General features: G+C 48.3%; 2 protein-coding genes and 1 long non-coding RNA gene across 9 annotated transcripts in view; 1 reads left to right on the top strand and 2 right to left on the bottom strand.

The window, feature by feature from the left end:
- ADPRM (ADP-ribose/CDP-alcohol diphosphatase, manganese dependent) overlaps positions 1 to 23,319 on the bottom strand; it is a 143,163-nt gene that overhangs the window by 113,893 nt on the left and 5,951 nt on the right. For 4 of the 7 annotated variants that reach the window (XM_053212509.1, XM_053212506.1, XM_053212507.1 and 1 more), the window contains exons 3-4: positions 20,796 to 21,413; positions 19,896 to 20,012 (exon numbers count right to left, since the gene is read on the bottom strand). In XM_053212509.1, coding sequence (XP_053068484.1) covers positions 19,896 to 20,012; positions 20,796 to 21,413 — 735 coding nt within the window. Of the gene's footprint in view, positions 1 to 16,026; positions 16,759 to 19,895; positions 20,013 to 20,795; positions 21,414 to 23,319 lie in introns of those variants that run through there. The other 3 variants (XM_027047316.2, XM_027047317.2, XM_015081516.3) reach the window with 1 other exon arrangement.
- TMEM220 (transmembrane protein 220) lies at positions 3,889 to 13,864 on the top strand. Its single transcript, XM_027047320.2, has 7 exons — positions 3,889 to 4,022; positions 4,497 to 4,526; positions 6,906 to 6,966; positions 8,918 to 9,041; positions 10,344 to 10,403; positions 12,474 to 13,390; positions 13,426 to 13,864. The coding sequence occupies exons 1-6, from the start codon at positions 3,930 to 3,932 to the stop codon at positions 12,607 to 12,609; spliced, it is 504 nt and encodes a 167-aa protein (XP_026903121.1). The 5' UTR covers positions 3,889 to 3,929; the 3' UTR covers positions 12,610 to 13,390; positions 13,426 to 13,864.
- Positions 7,644 to 12,478, bottom strand: LOC128313515 (uncharacterized). The gene is made up of 2 exons (XR_008294345.1): positions 8,828 to 12,478; positions 7,644 to 8,498 (listed from the first exon to the last, which is right to left on the bottom strand). It is a non-coding gene; the product is annotated as an uncharacterized LOC128313515 (long non-coding RNA).

Genomic DNA, 23,319 nt, shown 5'->3' with positions numbered 1-23,319 from the left:
TTCTAGAGCCTCAAGTGATGTCCTCTGGAACCTGCCTTCTTTGTCTCTGACCTCGGATTCCTCTACATGATTTCACCCTCAGGAAGGCTTTCTGCTGGAAGCTTTGGCATACATGTGGTCAGCTCAACACAGTCAGCAAAAAAAAAAAAAAAAAAAAAAAGGAAGCAAAGCAGTCTGAGTTACCAGACTTTGCAAAGATTTGGGACATACTCATACTAGAAGAATGATTCCTTGTCGATGTGAAAGTCAAATGTCACTAAGCACCCTGTATTTTATCTGGCGACCCCAGTCCAGCACAGCTCCCAGGACCGAAACTGGCCAGTTGGGATCACGTACCATCCCGGACCCAGTCGGTGCGGTCAGGAGGATGGGTTACACCGAGTGGCAGCCTGGGGTCACCTCCCTATTTCTGGAAAGGGGGCAGCATGGTCGGCTCTCTGAGTATAATACATGCCCCAGGGGAGGGAGGTGGGTCTCTCCCCAAATAACTGGGGTGCTGACCCTAGAAGGAGGGGAATGAGCCCTGCACAGGTGAAAACAACAGATGTCTACCCAGTGACCTTGAAGGTCCCAGACAATAGCGAAAGTTATAAAACTCCACGGTGGCACACCATAGTTTACAAGGCACTTTCCACACTAGTCTCTCCTTTGCCATATACTCCTGTTTGGTCGGCAGGTAGTATAATCACTCCCAGTATGAGTTTGCCGGGGCTTCCGTAACAACGTAGCCTAGAATTGTGGGGCTTCAACAACAGACATCCGTTTTCTAGGATTCTGGAGGCCGGAAGTCCAAGGTGAAGGTGCAGACAGGGCTGGTTTCTTCCAAGGCCTCCCTCTTTGGCTCCTAGATGGCTGTCATCTTTCTTCGCTGTGTATTCACGTGATCTTCCCTCTCTGTGTGTTGTGTTTGTGTGTCCCCATCTCCTCTTCTTAGAAGGACACCAGTCATGGGGACGCCTGGGTGGCTTAGTTGGTTGAGCATCCGTCTCAATTTTGGCTCAGGTCATGATCTTGTGGTTGGCGAGATGGAGCCCCGTGTGGGGCTCCGTGCTGGCAGCATGGAGCCTGCTTGGGATTCTCTCTTTCCCTCTCTCTCTGCCCCTCCCCTGCTCTCTCTGTCTAAATAAATACGTAAACATTAAAAAAGACAAGGACACCAGTCCTATTGGATCAGGGCCCACCCTAGTGATCTCATTTTAACTTAATTACCTCTTTTCAGATCCTATCTCCTGTGAAAGGTGAAATGAAATGGAGTCACTCACGTCAAGCAGTTTTACAAGGGAGCCAGGGGACTATTAGGGAGGTGGTCCTCGAGTATATCCTCATTGGGTAGAACTTCTGAACTGGGCCAAACCACAAATGTTCCAGGGACTCTGCACGAACACCTGTAGTTGCCACAGGAATGGACTTCTGCTTGGTGGCATCCTTGGTGACCAACGACGTCCAGCCACCACTGGCTTTCTGCCACTAACACCAATCAAAATTATTTGTGAACAACATACACAAACATTCCCTTGTGTCTTCAGAAACCTGACTTGTGTTCCTCATGGGACACAATTTGGGTTGCTACCCGAATCTGTGCCCCCCCCAAAATGCAATTCTGGGACCCCCAAATAAATGCTTTCATTTTATTTCAGTTCTGCCTCTTCTCGGTCGACTCTTCAAACACGGCCACATTCTGAAGTACTGGGTGTGAGGACTTTGATATATGAACTTGGCCGGGGGTGCAATTCAGCCTAAAACACTACCCTCTCCTTTATTAGTTTTTTTAGAAAAATTAAAAAAAAATTAATGTTTATTTATTTTTGACAGAGGGAGAGAGAGAGAGAGAGAGAGAGAGAGAGAGAGAGAGAGAGAGGGCATGAGCTGGGGAGGGGCAGACACAGAATCCGAAGCAGGCTCCAGGCTCCGTGCTGACAGCAGAGAGCCCAATGTAGGGCTTGAACTCACAATCTGTGAGATCATGACCTGAGCCGAAGTCAGACGCTCAACCAACTGAACCACTCAGGGGCCCCCTTTTTTCAGATAAGGAATAGAACAGTGAGGGTGGTCAGGACTTGCTCTCGGGTTCCAGGGCTGATTAGGCAGTGGAACTCACTAAGAAGCCACATTCTCTGACTGGCCTTTATCCCCAACATGCAGCCATTGTTTCTATGTGTGCCTGTCTGTCCCCCCCACCCCACCCCGTCCCAGCCCACAGACTCCCTACTCCAAGAACACACTGCAAATCCACCCGCAGGGTCCAGGCCCTAAGCACGGGGCAGGGCACCCAGCAGGAATGACACTGAGTTAAAGAAACTCCTACAGCATTTTAGGAGATTGAGCTAAAAGAAGGCCAGGAGCACGTGCTCCTGATTTGAAGTGATAAAGATGCCTTAGAACAGCAAAAATGATGAGGCCTATGGATGTGTAAATGAGCCTGGGGAAGACTAATCAGAGGGTAAATTACACAACAACAACAACAACAACAAAAAAAGGACTGTAAAACAAGCAAGGGGAGGACAGCGAATATTTCCGTGTCTTTAGTTCATAAGAAATTCATGAGCAATGCGCAGGGAAATTTTGTTGGTTTTGGGGGTGGGAAAGAATTGTAAATATGTATAATATGTAAATACCTTTTATAATAAAAGCCCATGAAGATAAACGAGGCTGTCTGCAGAAAAGCTGTGAGCTGGGTAAGATGCTAATAGAAAGGTCGTCACTAAGAAATTACCATAATGCTTACAGGGCACTCAAAGTTCCTAGAGCTTTGGAAAGAAATGCATAAATACTAATCAGAAAATGCACACAGACACAGGCCTCCTTCTCTCTCCGCCTCTCACTCTGCGTTCTCTTTTTTCCTCTAATGTGAGGAAGGTAGCTTTGGGGAACAGGCAGGGTGGTTGGACCTACAGGGTTCAAACATGACCTTCCACCACCCAGGAGCAGCACTGACTCCAGCTACCTCCGTTTTGACCTCAAACGTTCTAACTGATGAAGTTCTGCCTTCCAGCTCATCCCTTAACTCGGGCAACAGACCCTGAGGGCAAAGAGTCCCCAGATGGGGATCGAACCACCCCCTCAAACCATAAGGACCTTCCTGAGCCAGCAAGACCCTGCATGAGACCCCAACACAGGGTTCCACCCGACCTGCACTGCCACCTGCTGGCACACACCGACCCTCGCCCTACATTTTCCTTCTGTAAGCCTAGAAGTTTTTCTGGCACTCCGGAGACAGCGTTTGAGACGCTGGTCCGCTGTCTTGCCGGTGTTGGCCTCACTGAAACAAATTCCTTTCTTGTTTCACCACCAGTGGTCGCCCTGCCTTTGGATTTTGTCAGCGGCGAGTGACCGAATCTGGTCTGTGTGGGGGCCCCGGAGCCGGGTGCCACCTTGGGCAAGTCATCCAGTCGTTCTGAGACTCCCTTTCCCCATCTGTGAAATGGGAACACAGCACCTTCCCTGGCCACGTCTTCGGGAGAATCTAAAGGGCGGAGTAGTAAGGCTAAAGTAGTGCCACGTCCTTACCCAGCGAGCGGCCGCCAGCGGCCACTCGACACCTGGGGGGGTGTTTGGGGAAAGAAACCGGCGCAGGACAAAGTGGGTTTCAGGGGAAGCCCACCCACTGCTGCCCGGTTGCAAGCCCCGCCCCAGCCCCGCTGCCCCGCCCCGCTGCCCCGCCCCCAGCCTCTGCCCGGGACGCCCCACCTCTAGGCCCCGACACCACACCCTCACCACGCCCCGACGCCCCGCCCCCGGCCTGCCCCGCACCGCCCCTAAGCCTTCACGCCTGGCTCCGTCCCCGGCGCCCCGCCCCCACCTCCGCACCACGCCCGCCCCTAAGCCCCGACGCCCCGCCCCTAGGTCCGGGACGCCACAACCCCGCCACGCCACGCCCCTAAAGCCCGACGCCCCGCCCCCGGCCCGCCCAGACCCTTGGCCCCGAGCGGATGGCGCCTGCAGCTGGACGCTGGGCCCCCGGCCTGTGGCGGGCCTGCAACGGGCTCATGGCCGCCTTCTTCGCGCTGGCGGCCTTGGTGCAGGTCAGCGCCCCGGCTCCCGGCGGCGGGCGGGTTCCCGGCACGCGGTGTGGACTGACCGGGCCGCAGGGTCGGGGGTCACGCCCCGGAGCCCCCGCCCCTGTCCCAGCGGAAAGCCAGGCGCGTTCCCGTGATCGCCCGCCCGCGTCCCGGAGCGGGGACCCAGCGCGGTTGAGGGCCCGGGAGAACCGTCTGGGGCGCGGGTACCCCTCAGGTCTGCCTTGGGACCCCCGATAAGGGCTTTCCTTATTCCTCAGACGGGGGCGCCCACAACACCGGTACTGTGTGCGCAGTGTGTGCGGCCCCCTTGCGGCGCTCAGCCAGAAGCCCCTGCGACCCCGCCCTCCGCTAGACTCTGTCCCCGCCGCCTGGCGCCGCGCCTGGCACCTAACAGGACTGGACGCATCGAGGAGCAGACCAGATACGGGAGTGGGGCACGGGCCGCGCCTGCTAATGCCACACGTCCTGTCTTTCCAGGTGAACGATCCAGATGCAGAACTGTGGATGGTGAGTAAAAGCTGCTTCCTGCGTCCCAAAGAACCGTGGAGCCGTGCACGAAACACACAGGCTTGTTACCCATTTGGTCGCCCCTCCCGGCTCCATGTGCGGAAAAACCCAGAAATAAATTCTTTGTAAGCTCTTTTTCCTAAAGTGTCAGAGGGGAAGGGATCAGGGTAGTAATGTGTATGGGGCAGAGAACACAGAATTTTCCAGACACAGGGGTCCTTAGGGCAGTATTCCCTTTGCATAAAAATGGGCCAACTGAGGTCACTTTTCTGAAGACACAGAGTAGACCTCCCAAGGTCAACTGAACCATTCCCCGTGAGTTTCTACCCAGACACTCCAACAAACATTTGACCAGAAAATGGCAGGCTTAGGGTCTGTGGTTCCTCTAATTCAGTGAGTTATATTTATAAAGAGTAATCCGAGCCCATAAAATCTACAGGATACATCTAACCAATGCTCTGGCTGAACTGTTCGGAGGAGGGAGAGATCGTCCACACGTTTCCTGAAATGTCTGGATCTTGCCCAGTTTCTTTCAAAACGGATACGCAAGACTGCAGTATCGCCAGCCAAGATGACTTTTGGCTTTGGAAGAATATTAGCAACAAACAAAAGTGTTTGGATTTGTAATGTGAAATCCCAGCCAGTCTTTTATTGTCCAGATTCACATGCTCTCGCATCAAATCAAACTGCCTCTTCCTCAGCACGCGGGGCCATGTCCTGAGTTCCAAATATTATTTCCCTGCAGGTGACTCTCCAACACCCAGCTTAATGGTGAATTTCCAAAAGACTGCTAGATCTTTCCACCTGTATATCACAACAGCTCCTCAAACACCCCAAGGTCCTGCCCAGCATCTTTCCCTACAAAGCCCCCTCCTCCTCCTCCTGACTCACCCATTTCTATCAACAGCTGAATCATCCTCCGGGTCATCCTTGCTCCAAACCACATCTCAGTGCCTTACTACCACCTTTGAGAGCCTTTCAGAAAACAAAACGAAGAACAAAGCAATCCAACAGCGCCCCGTGTAGGTCTGACCGCTTATCTGTACAGTCTGTATGTCACCTCTCACTTCACGCTTAGACGACATAACACCAACAGACAGCATGTCCCCGCAGACAGCCCTCCTTGCCAGGTTAGCCCTCCATCACCCCACGTGGACTCCTGTAATAGCTTCCCAATTCTTGGAGCTGCCTCTGATCTCTTCCGCTTCCCACGTATCGCTTCCTGCTTCAGAAACTTCCCTCGTTCCCCAAGATCCCTGAGTTACAACTCCCCAGGTTGGCACTCAACGCCCACCGCAGGATGGCTCCAACCCACCTTCCCAGCCTGGTCTTGGAAGACCGATCCACCTGTAACACTCACTGTGCCTTGCCCCTGGGATTTCTGCATGTCGTGCTCAAGCTTCAAAGTCTATCTCAAATGCTACGTCACTCAAATCTCTCTCCCTCTTTCCCATAGGTTCTAACCGTCCTTCCTTCAAACCTTTAACACTAACGCATTCTGCTTTACATTTGAGTTGGTTCAGTACATGCCAGCTCCCGGGAGAACAGGGACCACTTACTCCTTCTTCTCGGTATTCCTCAGGCAACCTAACAGAGCCTTCCTATGGCAGTCCTTCTGTATTGACCATTGAGTGAAAGCAAGAATGAATGGATGCAAACAGGAACCAGTACTACGTCACTGGGCCTTGGGGGCTTGTACCTCACGCCTGACTCACTTCCACGTCCCCTACTTCATCTTGTTCACGGAGGACTCCTGTATCAGGATGCATATAGGAGCAGATAACAGAACATCTGCCTAGCATCAGGTTATAAGAGTAGAGTATCTCACTTAACGAGAAGTCCAGAGGGAGCTGCTTAGCGGCCAACAACGTGATCAAAGACCCGGGCTCCCTTTCTTCTCTGCCATCTCCAGTGTGTGGGTGATATATTCTCTCATGTTCACAGAATGGCTGCTGCCGCTCCAGACATCATCCCCAGACAAGGGCATCCCCAGTAGGAAGAAGTAAGGCAGGAGCAAAATGATTTTTCCTCCTGTGCTTTCTTCCCTTTTATTGGGGAGGAAATGTTTCCCAGGAAGCCCTTCAGACAGGCTGCTAGTCACTGTGTGCATACCAACTTGGTTTATGGTCTGGGATCCATCCTGCTCGGTCAGCATCCGGGCATTATTGGTTGTTAAACGCTCTGGGTATCAGCCTTGCCCCTACAAGACTTCTTACTACATTTCATGGCGGGAGCATGATCACCCTAGCTGAAGAGGTTGGGAATATAAATTGGCCTTTTTGGCTTTCATAATGGCAGGTGGGCAAGGGAGAGAGACACTAAGAACGAATGCCATGGGGCGGAAATTACCCACGTAATTTTCTCTCTCTTTGCTAACAGGTGGTGTACATGATCCCTGCTGTGCTGACCTTGCTTGTTGGACTTAACCCCCTTGTCACGGGTACGAACCCTGGATTCTGCAGGGAGATACAGCAGATCAGACTTCTTATAATAATGACAGACTCCCAGGAGAAACACGGGGCTGTCCAGGTCTTCTCGTTTCTGATGATGAGAGGGGCTAATTCTAATCTAGGTCACCCACACCATCTGCAGGCAAGTGTCACAAGGACCTGCCATACCAAGACCGTCTTTTACCAACTCGGAACCCAAGATCGCTTATGCTCGTGGGCAACAGTGGTTCTGCGGCTTAGCCCGTGAGAGAGAAGGGCGTCAGTCACCACGCCGATTTCTAAAGCCACCAAGCTGATAGAAAATCAGCAACAAAGTGCTAACCTGGTAGCTCCAGAATCGGTGGCAACCAGTGTCTATTATATGTTTACTCTTCATCAATATATGGCCGGCTACTCTATATAAAGAAATGGTTTATAACATCCATACAAATGCCTAGGTTTTGCATTAATACGTATCACCCCCCCCCCCCCGCCTCCCTCTGTCCTGTCGTAGTACCTACGACAATTTATTTCATGCTTTTTTATGTTTTCCCCCCACTAGGCTGTACGCCCCTTAAAAGTCGGACCATGTCTAGCCCATATTTGCCCAAGCCCCGCTGAAATAAGGCCACGAATACGGTTTGGTACTTAATGCTTGCTGAGTGAATGGATGGCTGTAACACAGAGGCTTTATCATACATTTTATAAACTGCTCCTTGGAATGAAAAAAAATATATATGTATACACACACATGTATATACATATATTTTTTTTTCATTTCACATACATATATAAAATGTGCCAGGTGGGTATACATATAAAGAAATTCCCTTAAAATATCAGGTCTATGTTGCCCACAAGCTACCTACTTCGATGCGGGCAAAACATAGTCGCTTCACCTTTTACAGCCCCCAAAACTCAACGAACCTTGAGGTGGACAGTTTTATACCATAAAACCGTGTCTCATAACAAAAAAGAAATTACATTTTACTGTGTTTACTAACATTTTCTTATTAACAGGGACTGTTGGTCCTGACGGGTAATTCTTCACTGTCGTGAAAACAGCTCCTTTGCCAGTGAGTCCTCAGGGCCTTAGAATAAAGACCAGTGGCTCCCAGCTGGATGGGGAAAACTCGTGTCCCCTAGATGCACGCGCTCCTCGTACAGGCGCCGGGAACTCTTGTCCGCATCTTTAAGGTGCAGTGGTTTGGGCTCCATTAGTTGCCGGCAAGGAAAACACTGAACTCAAACGGGCTGTGAGCTCGAATGGAGACGTACTGGGGTATGTGACTGAAAGAAACGCAGGGGTGGTGCTCGCTTCAGGCACTGGCTCAGAACTCTCGGCACCTCTCTGTTCCACCATGTGCCGATGGACTTCAGTCCAGGGCCCCTCGTGGTAGCCCGGCAGGTCAAAGTTCACTTCTTCCTGCCCGCTCAGTCCAACAGAAGATAGGATCTGCTTCCCGATATCTCCACCGACGTCTCAGAATTGAGTTGTCGGCCCTGATTTGTCAGCTGTTCTTCTGGAGCCAAATCACCACCGCTAAAGGGATGAAATGCACTGAATAATCAAGCTAAGGTCCAGTTGTCTGGGACACACGGCCGGGGGTGGGTGTGGGAAGGGCAGACCCCCAAAGAAAATGAGGGTAGTCATCATAGAAAGGGCACATGTCCACTTAAGCTGATTATTACTGCTTTAACCTCTATGACATTCCTCAAAAGAAAACTTAAAGAAACCCCAGCTTTTTTTTTTTTTTTAAGTAAGCTCCACTCCCAACGTGGGGCTCGAACTCAGGACCCTGAGATCAAGAGTCACATGCTCCACCCACTGAGCCAGCCAGGCACCACCCCAGCCTTTTCTGAACGCTTTACCTGAAAGACTATGGCAGAGCAGATACAGAGAGGTCATGTTTCTCTGGGATGTGATTCCATGACTGACCGTGTCAGAATATCTATTTTCAGGCAACATCATTTGGAAGAGTATCTCTGCTATACACACATTCCTGTGTATCGTGTGGGCTGTCGGCTTGGCGGGCCACCTCTGGCTTCATTCACAACAGAACGTCTTACATGAGGAAGAAGGCAGGTGAGCAGTGACTTTTGCTCTTTGGAAGGGGTGGGGTAGAACTGAGAAAGCTCCTGGTCCTCCGCAACCCCTGATCTGCACCACGATGACTCAGCTCCCTCAGCCACACCATCAGGAGCAGGGAAGGTATCACCTCCTTGAGAGGAGCCTGGAGAAGCTGAAGGAATGATGGAGCCAGGATTCACACCCAGCATTGCGCACCACATCCCGCAATCACTGCTAGAGGCGGTCAGCACATGGGTTAGGCAGTTGACCTCGGCTCCCTTATAATGAACGAGCCAAGGAAGCCGTACAGTTAAGAGTCTGGTCGAACAAGGCGAAAACTCCATCAGCATTCTGATTTAGTTGTGGTTCTGGCCAAAATCTTACCTACAAGCATGAGCAGCCACCTCAGAGGTCAGTATTTTAAGTCAACGTCTGTCAGCCTTGCCCTGCTAAGTCTCCTGTCATCTCCTCCCTTTGTCAAGGCCATCTGATCCGAACTTATCACCTCTTCCTTTGCTTCCTCCCACCCTTGACTCCTTGGCTTGTTGCATAGCCCCCTTCCCTTCCTGTCCATCCTACTGCTAACACCAAGAGTTAGAGACCTAGAAGTTACTCGTCCCTGGCAGGGTGCTTCTTTGCCATAGGCCTTAATCCCTGGAAAACCAGAGAGCAAATCAGGTTGGGCTGAATCACCTCCACCAACTTCAGGCCCATGAGTTACTTCCGGTAACTTCCGGAGTTACTTCTGGCTTCCGGTGGTACCATGGCCAGCTATGACTGTCTTCTACTCTATGTAAAAGATGCTTTTAAGGCATATTTCTAGAAGCATCTACCCATCCCAAAATCATTAGTTGCCTCATACTACAAATCATTCCTCTCCTCTAAGACGTGACCCATGCTCCTGCTGCACGTGCCTAATTATTGATTTGAGTTCATCTTACCTAACATTGATCCCTCTAACACAGTGGTAAATTGGTGCCTGTATGATCGACCTAGGATCGTTTCCCTGCTTGTACTCTAATCCTCCCCGTGACCTGAAGTGATTTCTGTGTTGTGCTGTTGTTCACTTAGAAGCTGAGGAACAGTGGTGGAGCTCACACCTGCCTCATAAGACGAAACCTGTGTTCATATAAGGCTTTAAATTGTCTGAAAGAAGTAACTTATGACTCATGGCCAGACTTGAAAATATTCTGTAGATGCTACGTATCTTGGGGGAAGGTCATCTAATAGCAGCAGCTGGTGGTCACGGAGAGAAAGGGACGATTCGCAGGTCATTTGCAGCTACTTCAAATATCTGAAATGTATGCTGTTTTATAGGGAACTGTTTGGTCTGGTGATTATCACAGCATGGATGAGCCTATGTCACAGTTCATCAAAGTAAGTTTTCAACTCGTTAGCTAAAATCAGATGTCTTGAGGATGCCCAGGTGTCTCAGTCGGTGGAGGGTCTGACTCTCGATTTCGGCTCAGGTCATGATTTCATGGTTCGTGGGATCAAGCCCCGCATCAGGCTCTGTGCTGACAGTGTGAAGCCTGCTTAGGATTCTCTCTCTCCTTCTTTTCCCCTCCCCCACTCGTGCACCCTCTCTCTCTCTCTCAAAATAGATTAACTTTTAAAAAATGAACAAATCACTTCAAAAATATAAACTAGCAAAACTGACACGAGAAGAAATACTCCAGGACAATTCCATAACTATTAAAGAAACTCTAGACCAGATGCCCTAACTGGAGAATTCTACCTAATATTTAAGGAAAAAATAATGTCAGCCTTTAACAAACTCCCAGAGAACAAAAAAAGATGAAACACTTTACAATTCATGTTATGAGGACAGAATAACCTTGATACCAAAACTTAGCAAGAACATTAAAAAAAAAGAGAGAGAGAAGAAAAGAAATTACCCAGCAGCCTCACTCACAACCACAGATTAGAAAATCCTAAATAAAGCAGCAGTAAATAAAATCCTGCAATATGTCACCCAACCACCCTCTTGGGTCCATTCTATGAACACGGTTTAACATTCAAAAACCAACCAGTGTTCTCTATCATGTTAACAGAATAAAAGAATAAATAAGCTCTCTTCTCAATCTATACAGAAAGGATACCTGGTAAAATTCACCATCCGTCCACAAGAGGTCTTAGGAAACAGGTGTAGAAAGGAACTAAAGCTGACCAATGGGATCTACACCAAAGCCTGATACTCAGTGGCCAGCAGTTGCAAACTTGCCTTCTGAGATCAGGAAAAGGTGAGGTTAGCCACCATTACCACTTCCGCTCAACACTGTTCAAGCTAGTATCGTAGCCAGTCCGATAAGGCAAGAAAAAAATTAGAGGCACAGCGACTAGAAAAGAAAAACGTTCGCTATCCGTGGGTAACGTGATTGTGTACACAAAAAAATCAAAAAGAACCTGAAAAGCTATTAGAGTGAGTTTATTAGCATGATTGCTGCCCACTAGGTGAATGTACTCAAATCAACAAGTCACAGACAATGGTGAAAACAAAGTTAACCATAAATAAGAACATCGAGAAATCAACTCCCTAGGAATAAATCTAGAAAGAGATAGGCAAAAGCTCTACAAATAAATCGACAAAACACTGTGGGAGAGATTAAAGAAGACCTAAACAAGTGGAGGGATAAACCTGTACTGGGAAAAGGGTAAAACTAATGAAAATCTAGAAACAGGTCCATCCACGCACAGGTAGACCCTTGACTCCTGACCGCGTGGCAGTACAGGTGCAGCAAAGAAAGGCAGACTTCTCAGCAAGTCCTGCTGGATCAACGGAATGCCCATGTGGCCGAACTTTCCCCACCTGACTTTCATTAAACAGCCATTCCAGGTGGATTACAGATCTAATGTGAGAAACAAAACAGTGAGCCTTTTAGAGAAGGTAACCCCAAATCCTCCCCAAGACCTTGGGGAGGAAAAGTTTTCTTAAACAGGATACAGAAATCATTAGGAAAAGATCAATTGTCACACTGCCTAATTAATCAGTGACTTCAGTTCCTCAAGAGACATCATTATAGGAGTGGGAAAAGCTATTTGCAACATATATAAACAACAAAGATGTGCACTAAGAATACAGAACTCCTGGGGCGCCTGGGTGGCTCAGTTGGTTAAGCATCCAACTTTGGCTCAGGTCATGACCTCACGGTTGGTGGGTTTGAGCCCAACCTGGGGCTCTGTGGTGACAGCTCAGCCTGGAGCCTGCTATGTCTCTCTCTCTGTCCCTCCACACCTCATGCTCTCTCTCTCAAAAATAAATAGACATTTTATAAAAGGTAAACAATAAAAAGAACTCCCACAAATCAATAAGCTATATTCCAATAAAAATTAAGAAAAAGTCCTATAAAAATGTGTTCACCAAATTCAACCTTTATATTTGTTTCCAAAGCAATCCATAAATGTTATTGGATTTTTACTGATAATCATTCCTGTGTGTCTTTATAGGAATCCAGTTGGTGGAAGAATTCAGTTGGCTACTGCCATTGTAATCGCTCTCTTCCCATTTCTCTCTTGGGTCTACATACACATAAACAAGGAGATGCGGTCCTCCTGGCCAACTCACTGCAAGACAGTACTTTAACTGAAGCCAAGAATCCCATTATTAAAATGAGTATTGTCAATCAATTTTTTATAAACATGGTTGTAACAAGCCAATTTCCTAGGAACTTCAGGTAATCTCAGCTAATATTAGAGGTAATTAAAAAAAAAAAAAATGCCAAGAACTTTCTGAGGATGTCTACGGTACAGCACAGAGTTGCATGGACCTGGTAAGAGAGGGGTCTGACATTCGATTGGGTCCCCGTAGAGTAGAAAAGGCCACAGAACAAAAGTGAAGAAATACAAATTCTGACTCAGCTTACCCCTGTCTATATGACTTGGGCAAATATATACACCTCCTGGCGGATACGTCTTCATCTGTAAAACAGGATTAAAACCAGATCTCCTACTTACTTAATACAGTTGCAGGGGATTAAAGTGGATAATATGAGAGCCTCCAAAATTACCAAGTGCTTATAAGGGGCTTACAGGGGATTAAAACAGAAGAAAACAGGGTTTCGGTGGAATGATAGAAACAGAGATTCAAGAGAGGGCTGTGCCCCCGAAATGAACTCATTATACTGGACCCGTGCAGTGCAGTGAGCTCAATGATGCCCAAGGAACGAGCACATCTTGGAAAGAAAGGAGAATTAGGTAGAATAAAGGAATTTGGGACCAGAAGGAAACGGAATATTCACTACATGGTAAATGAGAAGTATGACCAAAATCGATATTTTTTTAAATGAATGTCAAAGGTAACCCTGGGGAGAAGACCATATGGGAGCTGTACTCTCCAACGTGGCGACTTACGTTACCATAACCGTGTGCGCACACACATGACGTGGTAACATGACCGCAGTGCGCACACACACGCGTGACACGGCGACATCACCGCGGTGCATACAAACGTCACGTAACATGCTAACATAACCATAAGATGTAGCACTGAGCACTTGGAATGTGGCTACACTGAGGAAGTAAAATTCTACGTTTTTCACTTGAATTTTAGAACATGTCGATTCAGTTATTAGAAAAGTTAGAAATGTGTCTGGAACGCTTGTTTTGAGTGTGTTTGGAGCAACATGGTTATGTGAATCTGCTTAATTCCAGTTTTTATATCTAAATATAGATGAAGTATTAACAGTGAAAATGGAGGGGTGCTAGTATAAAACACACGCGGGATTTTAAAGACATAGTACAAAAAGAGTATAAAATATTCTCATATTGATTACACGTTGAAATATTTTAGCCATATTTGCATTAATATATCATTAAAATTTGTCATCTGTTTCTAATTACTTTTTGAAGCGTGAATGCTTTTAAATTACTTAACTGGCTCACATCGTATTTCTGTTGGATGGCAATTTTGGGGGGTCAGCATCAAACTCTGGGGTCAAAATACCGTTTCACGACATTTAGGAAGTATTTCACTCAAAAGAATATTAGTACCAATCATGTATCAGGAGAGTGGAAATAAGTCTGTCCATTTGTCTACTTTTAGCCTTTAACACAACATTAAGGATTCTATAAATACTTGTTAAAGGAGGCACGTATGTTTTGTGTTTGGTTTACACGGTGGTCACTGGACAAGCGAAATTCTCTTTTCAAGGTTTAGATGAGGGAAAAGGGACAAAGAAAATCTTGTCAATTGTAAGCAACTGATGTGAAATGTATTTCAAGGTCAATAAAGTACACATAAAGGATTTCAGTGCTCCAGTGCACACTTAGTTCGCATGAGATTGATGGTTTTTACACCTCTTTTGATGTCACTACTAAAGTTACACAGGAAGAAATGGATTTGTTTGCAAATCCTGTGTAGGATCTATCTATCATCCAAGGAATGCCTGCTTCTGTGCTTAAAAGACAGTAATGTTCCAGTTTTTTAAAAAAGAAGTGACGTTCAAAATACACTTTCATCGTATCTGCGGCCCCCGTATCACTGTGAATTCTGTGAATACACGCAGCTCCTTTTAGATCTCTGAGCACAGAAAACTTCTAGTGGAGTGCTGCCTTCGGAAAGGCACGGAGATTGTTGTGAACTCTGTTTCTCCGCTGAACTTAAGCAACCTTAACGTTTCTGTGATCAGAGCCCCTGCCTTCCCGCCCATCTTTTCTCTTCCCCATCAGCCTCTCCTCCTGCGAGGACTGACAGGCACCTGTAACCACACTTCCCCAGCTCAGAAACCTGACAAGCTCACTTCTAACTCCGGGCTCATCATTCAAGACTTCACAACACGGCCCTCACCGGTCCTCTGCCTTCGCTATTTCTTGCCATAACCCCAGGCACCTTTCGGGGAGTCTACGCAGCATTACTTGCCACTCAACTCAGCGTGCCCTTTAACCTCTGCTGATGCTCTTCTGCCTAACACCCCATCAAGACCCTTTTCCTCCTTCTTCAAGTCCTCCCTAATCCCGTGAAACAAAAGTGAACCACCACCCCCCCCCCCCCCACATTCCCAGGCCTCTCTTCACACATTTGTATCTACGGATGGTAAAGTCGGTGAATGCAGGGAGCGCATTACAGTCACCCTTCTGGTGGGCCGAATAACGGCCCCCAAAGATCGCCCGGTCCGACCCCCAGAGCCTGGGACTGTTACCTTGCATCACAAAGTACACTGCACACACGATTAAGTTAAGGGTCTTGAGGTGGGGAGATGATCCTGGATCGGCCAGGGGGTGCCTCCACGTAATCCCAGCCGTCCCGAGGAGAGAGAGGGAGGCAGAGGGAGGCTCGAAGAGGCTGCACTGGTGGCTCTGAGAATGGAGGCTCTAGAAGCTGGGATACAGATTCTGCCGCAGAGACCCCCGAGAGGGCGCGGCCCTGACAACAACTTGAGCTTGGCCCAGGGAATGTGGTTTCAGACTTCCGACCTCCAGAAACATCAGATACGCGCAATCTAAGCCACCAACGTGGGGGTGATTTGCCACAGCAGCCACAGAACACGAACACACCCCTCGCCCCCGGAGCCCAGGCGCTCGGCAGGTGCACTCAGGCTGACTAGTATCGGTGTCTTCTCGCTTGATGTTTCTTTAGGCCCTGACTCAAACTTGCTCCAAGCTTCAACGGTCCCGTTCGCCATCTAGTAAATGCTTCCGCAAAGAAACCTTAGCGCGTGGGACAGCCGAGTCAACGTGCCCCATTCGTCTACACGGGGAGTGGAGAGTAAACTCATTCCCCCCTGCAGTCTCAGACAGCACTAGCTGCTGCTCAGAGGGGCCACACCAGCAGGTGCACGGCTGTGCCGGCCCTTGATCCCGCTTTACTCAGAATCACGAGGGGACCGCGTGACTTCTCCGGAGGCCTTTCTCACGGCCTCACGTGGAAGGGACCACACATTCACCCGTGAGACAACTTACTTTGTTTACAGGACAGGAGTACAAGCCGATAAATGTACAAATATGTTGGATATTCTGAGAAAAAAAAGTCCAAAGCTCATTCACTCAGCAGGATACACAGAAAGAGTTTACCTGAGCTTATTTTATTATTACGAACGTTAAGTTACATGGTTAATACATGAATATATCCTCCTTGGTTAAAAAAAAAAAAAAAAAAAGAAAAAAGAAAAAAAAATTCCAGATCAGGCTAAATGAAGTCTGTCTTGAGGACTCGACCACCCCCCTCAGTCTCTGCCCTGGTTTATTCATGCCGCCTGCATTCATTCTGTGTCCAGTTCTTAGCACCAGATCTGTTATCCAAAAATGACACGTCAGAATATCTCGTGAGCTGACGCACCGAGGCCACAGATCCGTTTTGTCGTGCAAAGAGAATACTGAGCAAGGAGCCTGAGGGTTCGGGGCGGGGGGGTAGATGAACAAAAACACAAAGCTCAGCTGTGCTCTCTCTCTCCAAAGGCAACCGAGATGAAACGCAGTGAGCCAGACTAACACCGGAAGGCGCTCTCCCTCTTATAATTCATGATCCTGTCCGGAACCCTGCCCCTCCCTTTCAACATCATCTTGTCAGGGTAGACATAAACGGTGCCAAAAGCCTGGCTGTCCGGCGCCGTCTCTATAACCCCTTCTAGGTTGACGTGGTGCACACCAAAAGGATCCTCGGAGTAGCCACCATCGTGAGTGTGACCGGCGAAGAAACACACGACACACCTGTGGGACCAAATGACGGCCAGCGCGTCTCTGTAATTCCAGGCCAGGCACACACTGTCAGAGGCCTCTGGGTAAATGGGAAGATGGCCTGTTAGTTAAAGAGAAGAAGAGTTATGAGCCGATTAGGAAATGTCTCTTTCATCAAAAGAAATGGCTAAAAGCTAGTACTCACGGGGAAGGAAAAAAAAAAAAAAAAGCACGTTGCTACTTCTTCCAGATGGACTAAGACCAGAGAAAATCCACATACACGAAGAGCTGGCTAATCTACAGCCACATCTGTGCAGCGTAGACACAGGGAGACAGTCCGCATACACGGGGAGAGGCCAAACCCCTGAGCTCCCTACGCCCAGAGCGTCTGAAGACGCACAGACATGGAGAAACCCTGAGGGCGTCCGCAGAAGTCAGGCGGATGCTGTGCTGGAATCCGTCTCGCCGATTTCCTTAGACACGAGCGGCAGAGATGCAGAAAGAGGTACTCCTAAATGTAACAACAGTTCAGGGATGGGTCAACGGGTCATATGTCACTTACACAGACAGACACTCAGTGCGTTAAAATGGATGCACGCCACTGTAAACACCTCCATGAGATCAAGGCAGTCGGAGCCATTTAACGGATGCGAAAAGTGAGGTAAAGCAGGGACTACTTATCCTAGGTCCCACAGGAGGTGCATGGAGGGACAGCCTGGAGAGTCTCGAATTCCTGAACACACGTGAGGCCACCCGTCTGTCAGTCTGCAGCGTGGGCACAACAGCTCACTTGGCTTTGCTTCTTCCCCTTACGTCACTTTCCTTTTCTGTTCCTGTAAACTGTTATTTTTATTCTGACATTTATTCTGAATTTTTGTTCTGTTTTGTTTCTATTTAGTTTGTACTATGGATGATTAATAGCTCCCTAAAGACAGAGCCAAAGGCGTCCAAAGAATTTCCGAGTGTGCCCACACACGACACATGCCCATTCCTGAGGCCGTGCTAAGGGCTCAGGGTCCAGAGAGGCCGGGTGACTTTCCAGATCGAGAGACCTGGAAACATGTGACCCAGGGACCGTCTCCCCATCCCTGAGGCCCCAGGCTGCCAGAATCTCACCAGTCCTTCTCTTCTTCCTCCCTGCTCCACGGACGTTTCCACGAATTCTCACTCCCCGCTTCTTCCTGGGAGCGCCTGAACACTCGGTCCCTGGGTCCCTTCTCCACTCGCGCCTGATGCCTTGGCGATCCAGGAATCCACCGTTCCGACCGTCACGGACACTCTTCCAAGTCCCTCGTGCTTACATCCCGCCCGGACTCCCCACCGCGAATTTCAGACTCAAACACCCAAACTGCTTCCTCAGCATCTCCAGTGAGTCTAGCGGCCTCTGAAACTTCACATTTCCAAACCCCAACTGCTGAATCCTCTGCCCAGAACCCCGTCCTGCTGCGGTGTCCCCACCAGATCTCGGCCACCAGCCGTGCCAGCCTTCCAAGACGCAGGCCAAATGGCCTGTGGGTACCCAAAATCAAAGCGAAGGAGCACAGAAAAACGAAAGCCAAGGGCTGTCAGCCATTTTAAACTTTGCCATAGAGAACCTGACGCACTCAGTTGTTAAAGGTTCGTTCATCCGGTTTCTCAGCTTACAGCAACAGGCAGAAACCTAAGAGACGCTAACGGAGACAGGTGCCCTGAAGTAAAAAGACAAGGGGGAAAGGAGGCTGGGGTGGGCTCTAGTCCCTGCCGAAACCACACGCTACCGAAAGAACCACATTGCTTCATTTCTCTGTTTCCTGATCTTTGACACTGGCAGGTTTGCCGGCACGACCCATAGGTCCCTTTCCGCGCCAGTGTCCTCGGAAGTGACAGGGCCGGCCTGGCAGCGGGAAGCTGAACAGAGACAAGTCAACAATGAGACCAGCTACGGAGGAGTCAGGGAGTGTCGCGTCGCACCAATGACCCCGGGGCACCTTGTGTCCTCCCAGCCTGGAAGGACACTTGATCTAACGGTAGCCCCAACACCCCTGCTCCGTCTACGTGTTTTCCCACAGTGCAGGATCACCAAGTGAAAACCACACTTAGAGACATACGTGTTTCTATCGCCAGCTGTCAGAATAGCCTGTCGTTTCCGAGGGGTTTTCGTGTCCATGATTCCATGTGATACGACACTCAGAGAATCGGTCTGAAGGTTCCACGTTTACCCAGTCGCACAGCTCACGCAAACACCCGTGCACGGAACGGCGCCCCGTCCCTGGGACCCCGAGCACAGTCTTCTCAGCCACTGCGCCGCAGCAATTCTACAGCAAGGATCGAAACTCAGACCCCAGACCAAGGACACCAGCCATGCGCCAAGTCCAAATTCAGTTCTGTGTGTGTGCGCACACCTGCACCTCAGGTTCCTACAACCTACGACGACAGCAGTTCTGTAGAAGATGACTCTAAGCAGAAGCCCCGTAAATCTTATCTCCTTGCAATGACACGGCAGACGCAGCTCCAGATGTGAAGTACTCACCGCCAGGTGCGTCTGTCACACCTGACACCCCAACACTCGACAGCCGATGCCTCTATCCAGCGGCCACAGTGCCTGGCCGGCTGAGGTCTGGGGGTGGGGGGGGGGTGGGGGTGGGTCCTGGACCGAATTTCGCACTCAGATGTTACAGTTGACCGTCAACAAAGGTTTGAACTGTGCGGGTCCACTTATACACAGATTTTTACAGGACTGTGAACGTACCTTCTCTTCCTTATGATTCCCTTAATGACATTTTCTTTCCACTAGCTCACTTATTGTAAGAATACAGTGCAGAATGCACATAACAGACAAAATATGTGTCAACCAACAGTTTACGTTACCCGTAAGGCTCCCAGCCAACAGGAGGCCACGTGTAGTTTAAGCTTCTAGGGAGTCACAAGTTACATGTGGATTTTTGACTGTGCAGGGGGCGGCACCCCATCCCCTGCGTCGTTCAAGAGTCAACTGTGCTACGTAAACTGATCCCCTGTGCTGAAATTCTACTTTGAAACCTAAAAGGCCGACTCCCAGGCATTAACATGTGGCAACATGTTTTTGTTATTTTACAGTTCTTTCCTGGCTCGGCTGTAAACGTCAATCTTATACTCAGGTTCTCGGGGTGGGGGGGGGGGGAATGGAAGCATTCATTTCACAGCAAGAGGACATCACAACCGAAATACTACCAGTGCACTTTCGACCTAACTCTCCCGTCCTCCACGACGCTGGTGAAATCGAGCAACTGAAATACTTACTCACAATCACCACCTTTTCCTGGTTTGTGTCCGAGAAGGTGAGGACTTCGTTCAACCAGTTCAGCTGCTCTTGGCTGAATCCTCCATTGAACTGGACAAACTGGGGCTCAGACAGTCCTGAAATGAATGAGGTACGTTAGACCCATCAACGGCCAGTTTTCCCCTCATTTGGGCACTCGAGCTCGGCTAACGTGGGGACACTTGCACCTTTCCTGAGGAATGCTGGGCAGCGGCTGACTTAAAACGGGGAGCCACAAGGCACAGGGCAAAGTACGGATGAGGCGCGCTGCACATGCTCCTCTGCTTCCCTCACTGGCCTCTTCCTGTGTCCTGATGCCCAAGGCTCCCTGTGCCGGGCACCTTCCCATCTGTCCCCCACTCCGTCCCCAACACTCTGCCCACCCCGTGCTTCCCAAGGACGACTCCTTCCAACCATCCAGGTTTCCGCTTCCATGTTTTTCTCTCTGGAGAGGCCATCTCCTCTGACCACTGAAGCTAAAACAGTACGCGATCCTTTTCTTTAACACCCTACGTGATTTTCTCGGTAGGATTTATCACCGTGGAAGTAATTTCATTTATTCCCGGTCCCGCCCACCGTGTCTCTCGTTTCCTCCACTCAATCCACTAAAAAGAAAGGGGATGCTGTCAGCATGGCTTATGGCTCTGACTAGCTAGCCCTAGAAAAAGGGCCTGGCCCAGAAGAGACATTCAGACATCCGTGAAACGCATCTGCAACCAACTGCAACCAATGCACGTGCCATGGGGCTTGTGAGAAATCCTGACCCTGAACGACGGCGACGATATACTTTTACCTTAACCATCCATCTTCCTGCTGAATAAAAGGTGGCTGAAGAATTTAAAGACAATATATTAGATTCTCAGCTCAAAGGAATAATTCACCTTGAGGACTATTCAATTCCGAGTTTGGATTGTGACCCTTCAGTATCTTCAGACACTGCTGGTATTTTGCAGAGGACTGATCCACGCCCAAGACGCTCAAGTCGTAAGCATCCAGTAAAATGAACCGGAATTGAGGGAACGGTACAAAATGATAAGCATAGTAGTTCTCTGAAGGCACGGTCTCGGGATGGTGCACAATCTGGTCTTCCAGAAACTTTGTGTTAAGTTTAGAATTTGTTAAGTAGTTTCTGCTGAAGTTATAGAACTCATGGTTCCCCCATGTATGATGAACGGGAACTTTAAGCATCTGGAATGTGTTCATAACAAGTTCCAGCGACTTTTCAGAGGCTTTATACTGCGCGTTATATCCGTCAATGATGTCTCCAAGCTGAAGTACACAGCGGGGCGGGCTGCCTTCTGTATTCCAGTGCTCGATAGCACCTTGTAAGTGGAGCAGACTGTGTCTGTAGTATCGCCGTCTGTTTCCTTGGAAATTATAGCCATCTTCTAAGTCAGCATACTGAATATCTGCTATAACTCCAAAGGAGAAGAGAAATTCTGAAGTCTCACTCAGCGGTCCAGGACCGGGCTTATCATCCATAACCTCCACACGGCTTTCTAAAACAAACAAATAAAACAAAATAAAGTAAAAAAGATATCCACGCTATAAACATCTTAGTCTTCTGAATGGGCTGAAGAGAATGGTGAAGTGAATGTTAAGAGTTAACCTGCCGGGCAGCATGGTAGAGTGAAAAGTGCAGGGGTCTTAAAGTCAAACGGTCTTGGGTCCAAACTAACCGTCTTTGAAACGGTTCCTTTCCCTCATCGTAAAATACATGATCATCTCTATACTTCACAAGAGTGACAATTAACAAAAGGGTATTATCCTATCATGAACAGGCATTCTAATTCCAGGAAAGTCAGATTCACGTCCGACAGAATTTGTCATTTTACACACAGACACACGCACAGTACTTTCTTCCACAAAAACCAAAATAATTCTATCAAAATGCCAGAACTTTTTTTCAGAAAGTTGTATATTACACTCATTCATTGCACTCGATATGTTAGATTCCCCCTCTAGGTTATTTTTGTGTCAGGCTGAATCTTTTCTTTGGTGGCCACACCACTTGAAATAACTTTCTCGTATTTTACACCTGGAATAACAGGGAGAGGAAATAAAGGTATGAGAGGAATCATTTTAAACAAACAAAATCCAGCACAAAAACTGTAATATTGATGTGACTATCTCCATTTCTGAGAAAACGCTCCTGGTTCTTCAATAGTTGGATTCTAATCTGAACCAGTTTTCAACCTGAGGATTAAGTAGCCTGGCCCCACAACCAAAATGGGAACTACATAATCTTTTCTTCTTACATGTGATCTGTGCCCTCCCTCACTAGCCAAGAACAAGGGATTTAGACCTGAAAACCTATGATTTTATTAGATTGTTTATAACCTAAATTTAGAATCATTTGTAACACCTTAAAAGAGCCAAGAACACTAAAAATTAAAATAGAAATCAGGGGCGCCTGGGGGACTCAGTCAGTTAAGCATCCGAATTCAGCTCAGGTCATGTTTTCACAGTCCGTGAGCTCAAGCCCCACTCTGTGCTCTGGAGCCTGGCGCCTGCCTGCTTTGGATTCTGTGTCTCCTCTCTCTCTGCCCCTCCCCCGCTCACACTGTGTGTGTGTGTGTGTGTGTGTGTGTGTGTGTGTGTGTCAAAAGTAAACATTAATTTTTTTTTTTGTAAATCAAAGGCTATGGTCCTAAGTCTATTCTTATTCTTATTGACTATTCGTATTCTAAGTCTACAGTAATAAACTGCGCTGTGATATCTAAGTTTATTAAGGCCTAGTTGTTTCTAAAACAACAAATCCATTTGGAATTTCTAAAATTACTTTCAGACTCCTGGTCCCACTATGGCTATTGGGTCCTTTGAACCATCTACAATAGGTGGAAGTCTTAGTCGACAGATCGCTGCTGTCAGATGTGAAGGGGACCCTCGAAGTCGGCAAAAGGGCGGGACTTCAATGTGGCTTGAGGACGACGGGCCTTTATTCCGAAACTGTCGTTCACGAAGGACACCATTCTACCTGACCCACCCAATGGGAGCTTCCGCTACTTTCTTCCTTATTCTGGTTGGTGGAACTATAGCCCTAACACAGGCAAAGCAGCACTAGAAAGATGGCAATCCTGAAAACTGCCTTGGTGTCCTTACACTTTTTTTTTCTTCTCACATGCTCATTGCTTCCTGCAGTCCTCATCTGAAAATCCCAGTAGATAGCAAGGCAGTCAATATGTGTGGGGGGTGGGTCAGATCATCTCATCTGAAAGGTGAAGAACTCAGATACAATAAATCTACAACTCCTCCAAATCTGATGACAATCTGTAGTCATACTAGGTTTCAAATATTTGTGACTCCAAGTACGGATTAATGGAAGAATCCAACCAGAAGGTAAGTGAGTAAATGTATCCCTGGAGCATTATTACCAAAGCTTCAGAGAAAACGATTTCTGGGAAC

Source organism: Acinonyx jubatus, chromosome E1 (genome assembly GCF_027475565.1).
Source record: "Acinonyx jubatus isolate Ajub_Pintada_27869175 chromosome E1, VMU_Ajub_asm_v1.0, whole genome shotgun sequence".
Classification (NCBI taxonomy): domain Eukaryota; kingdom Metazoa; phylum Chordata; class Mammalia; order Carnivora; family Felidae; genus Acinonyx; species Acinonyx jubatus.
Note: the sequence above shows the minus strand (reverse complement) of the source record. Positions and strands in the feature narration are given on the sequence as shown.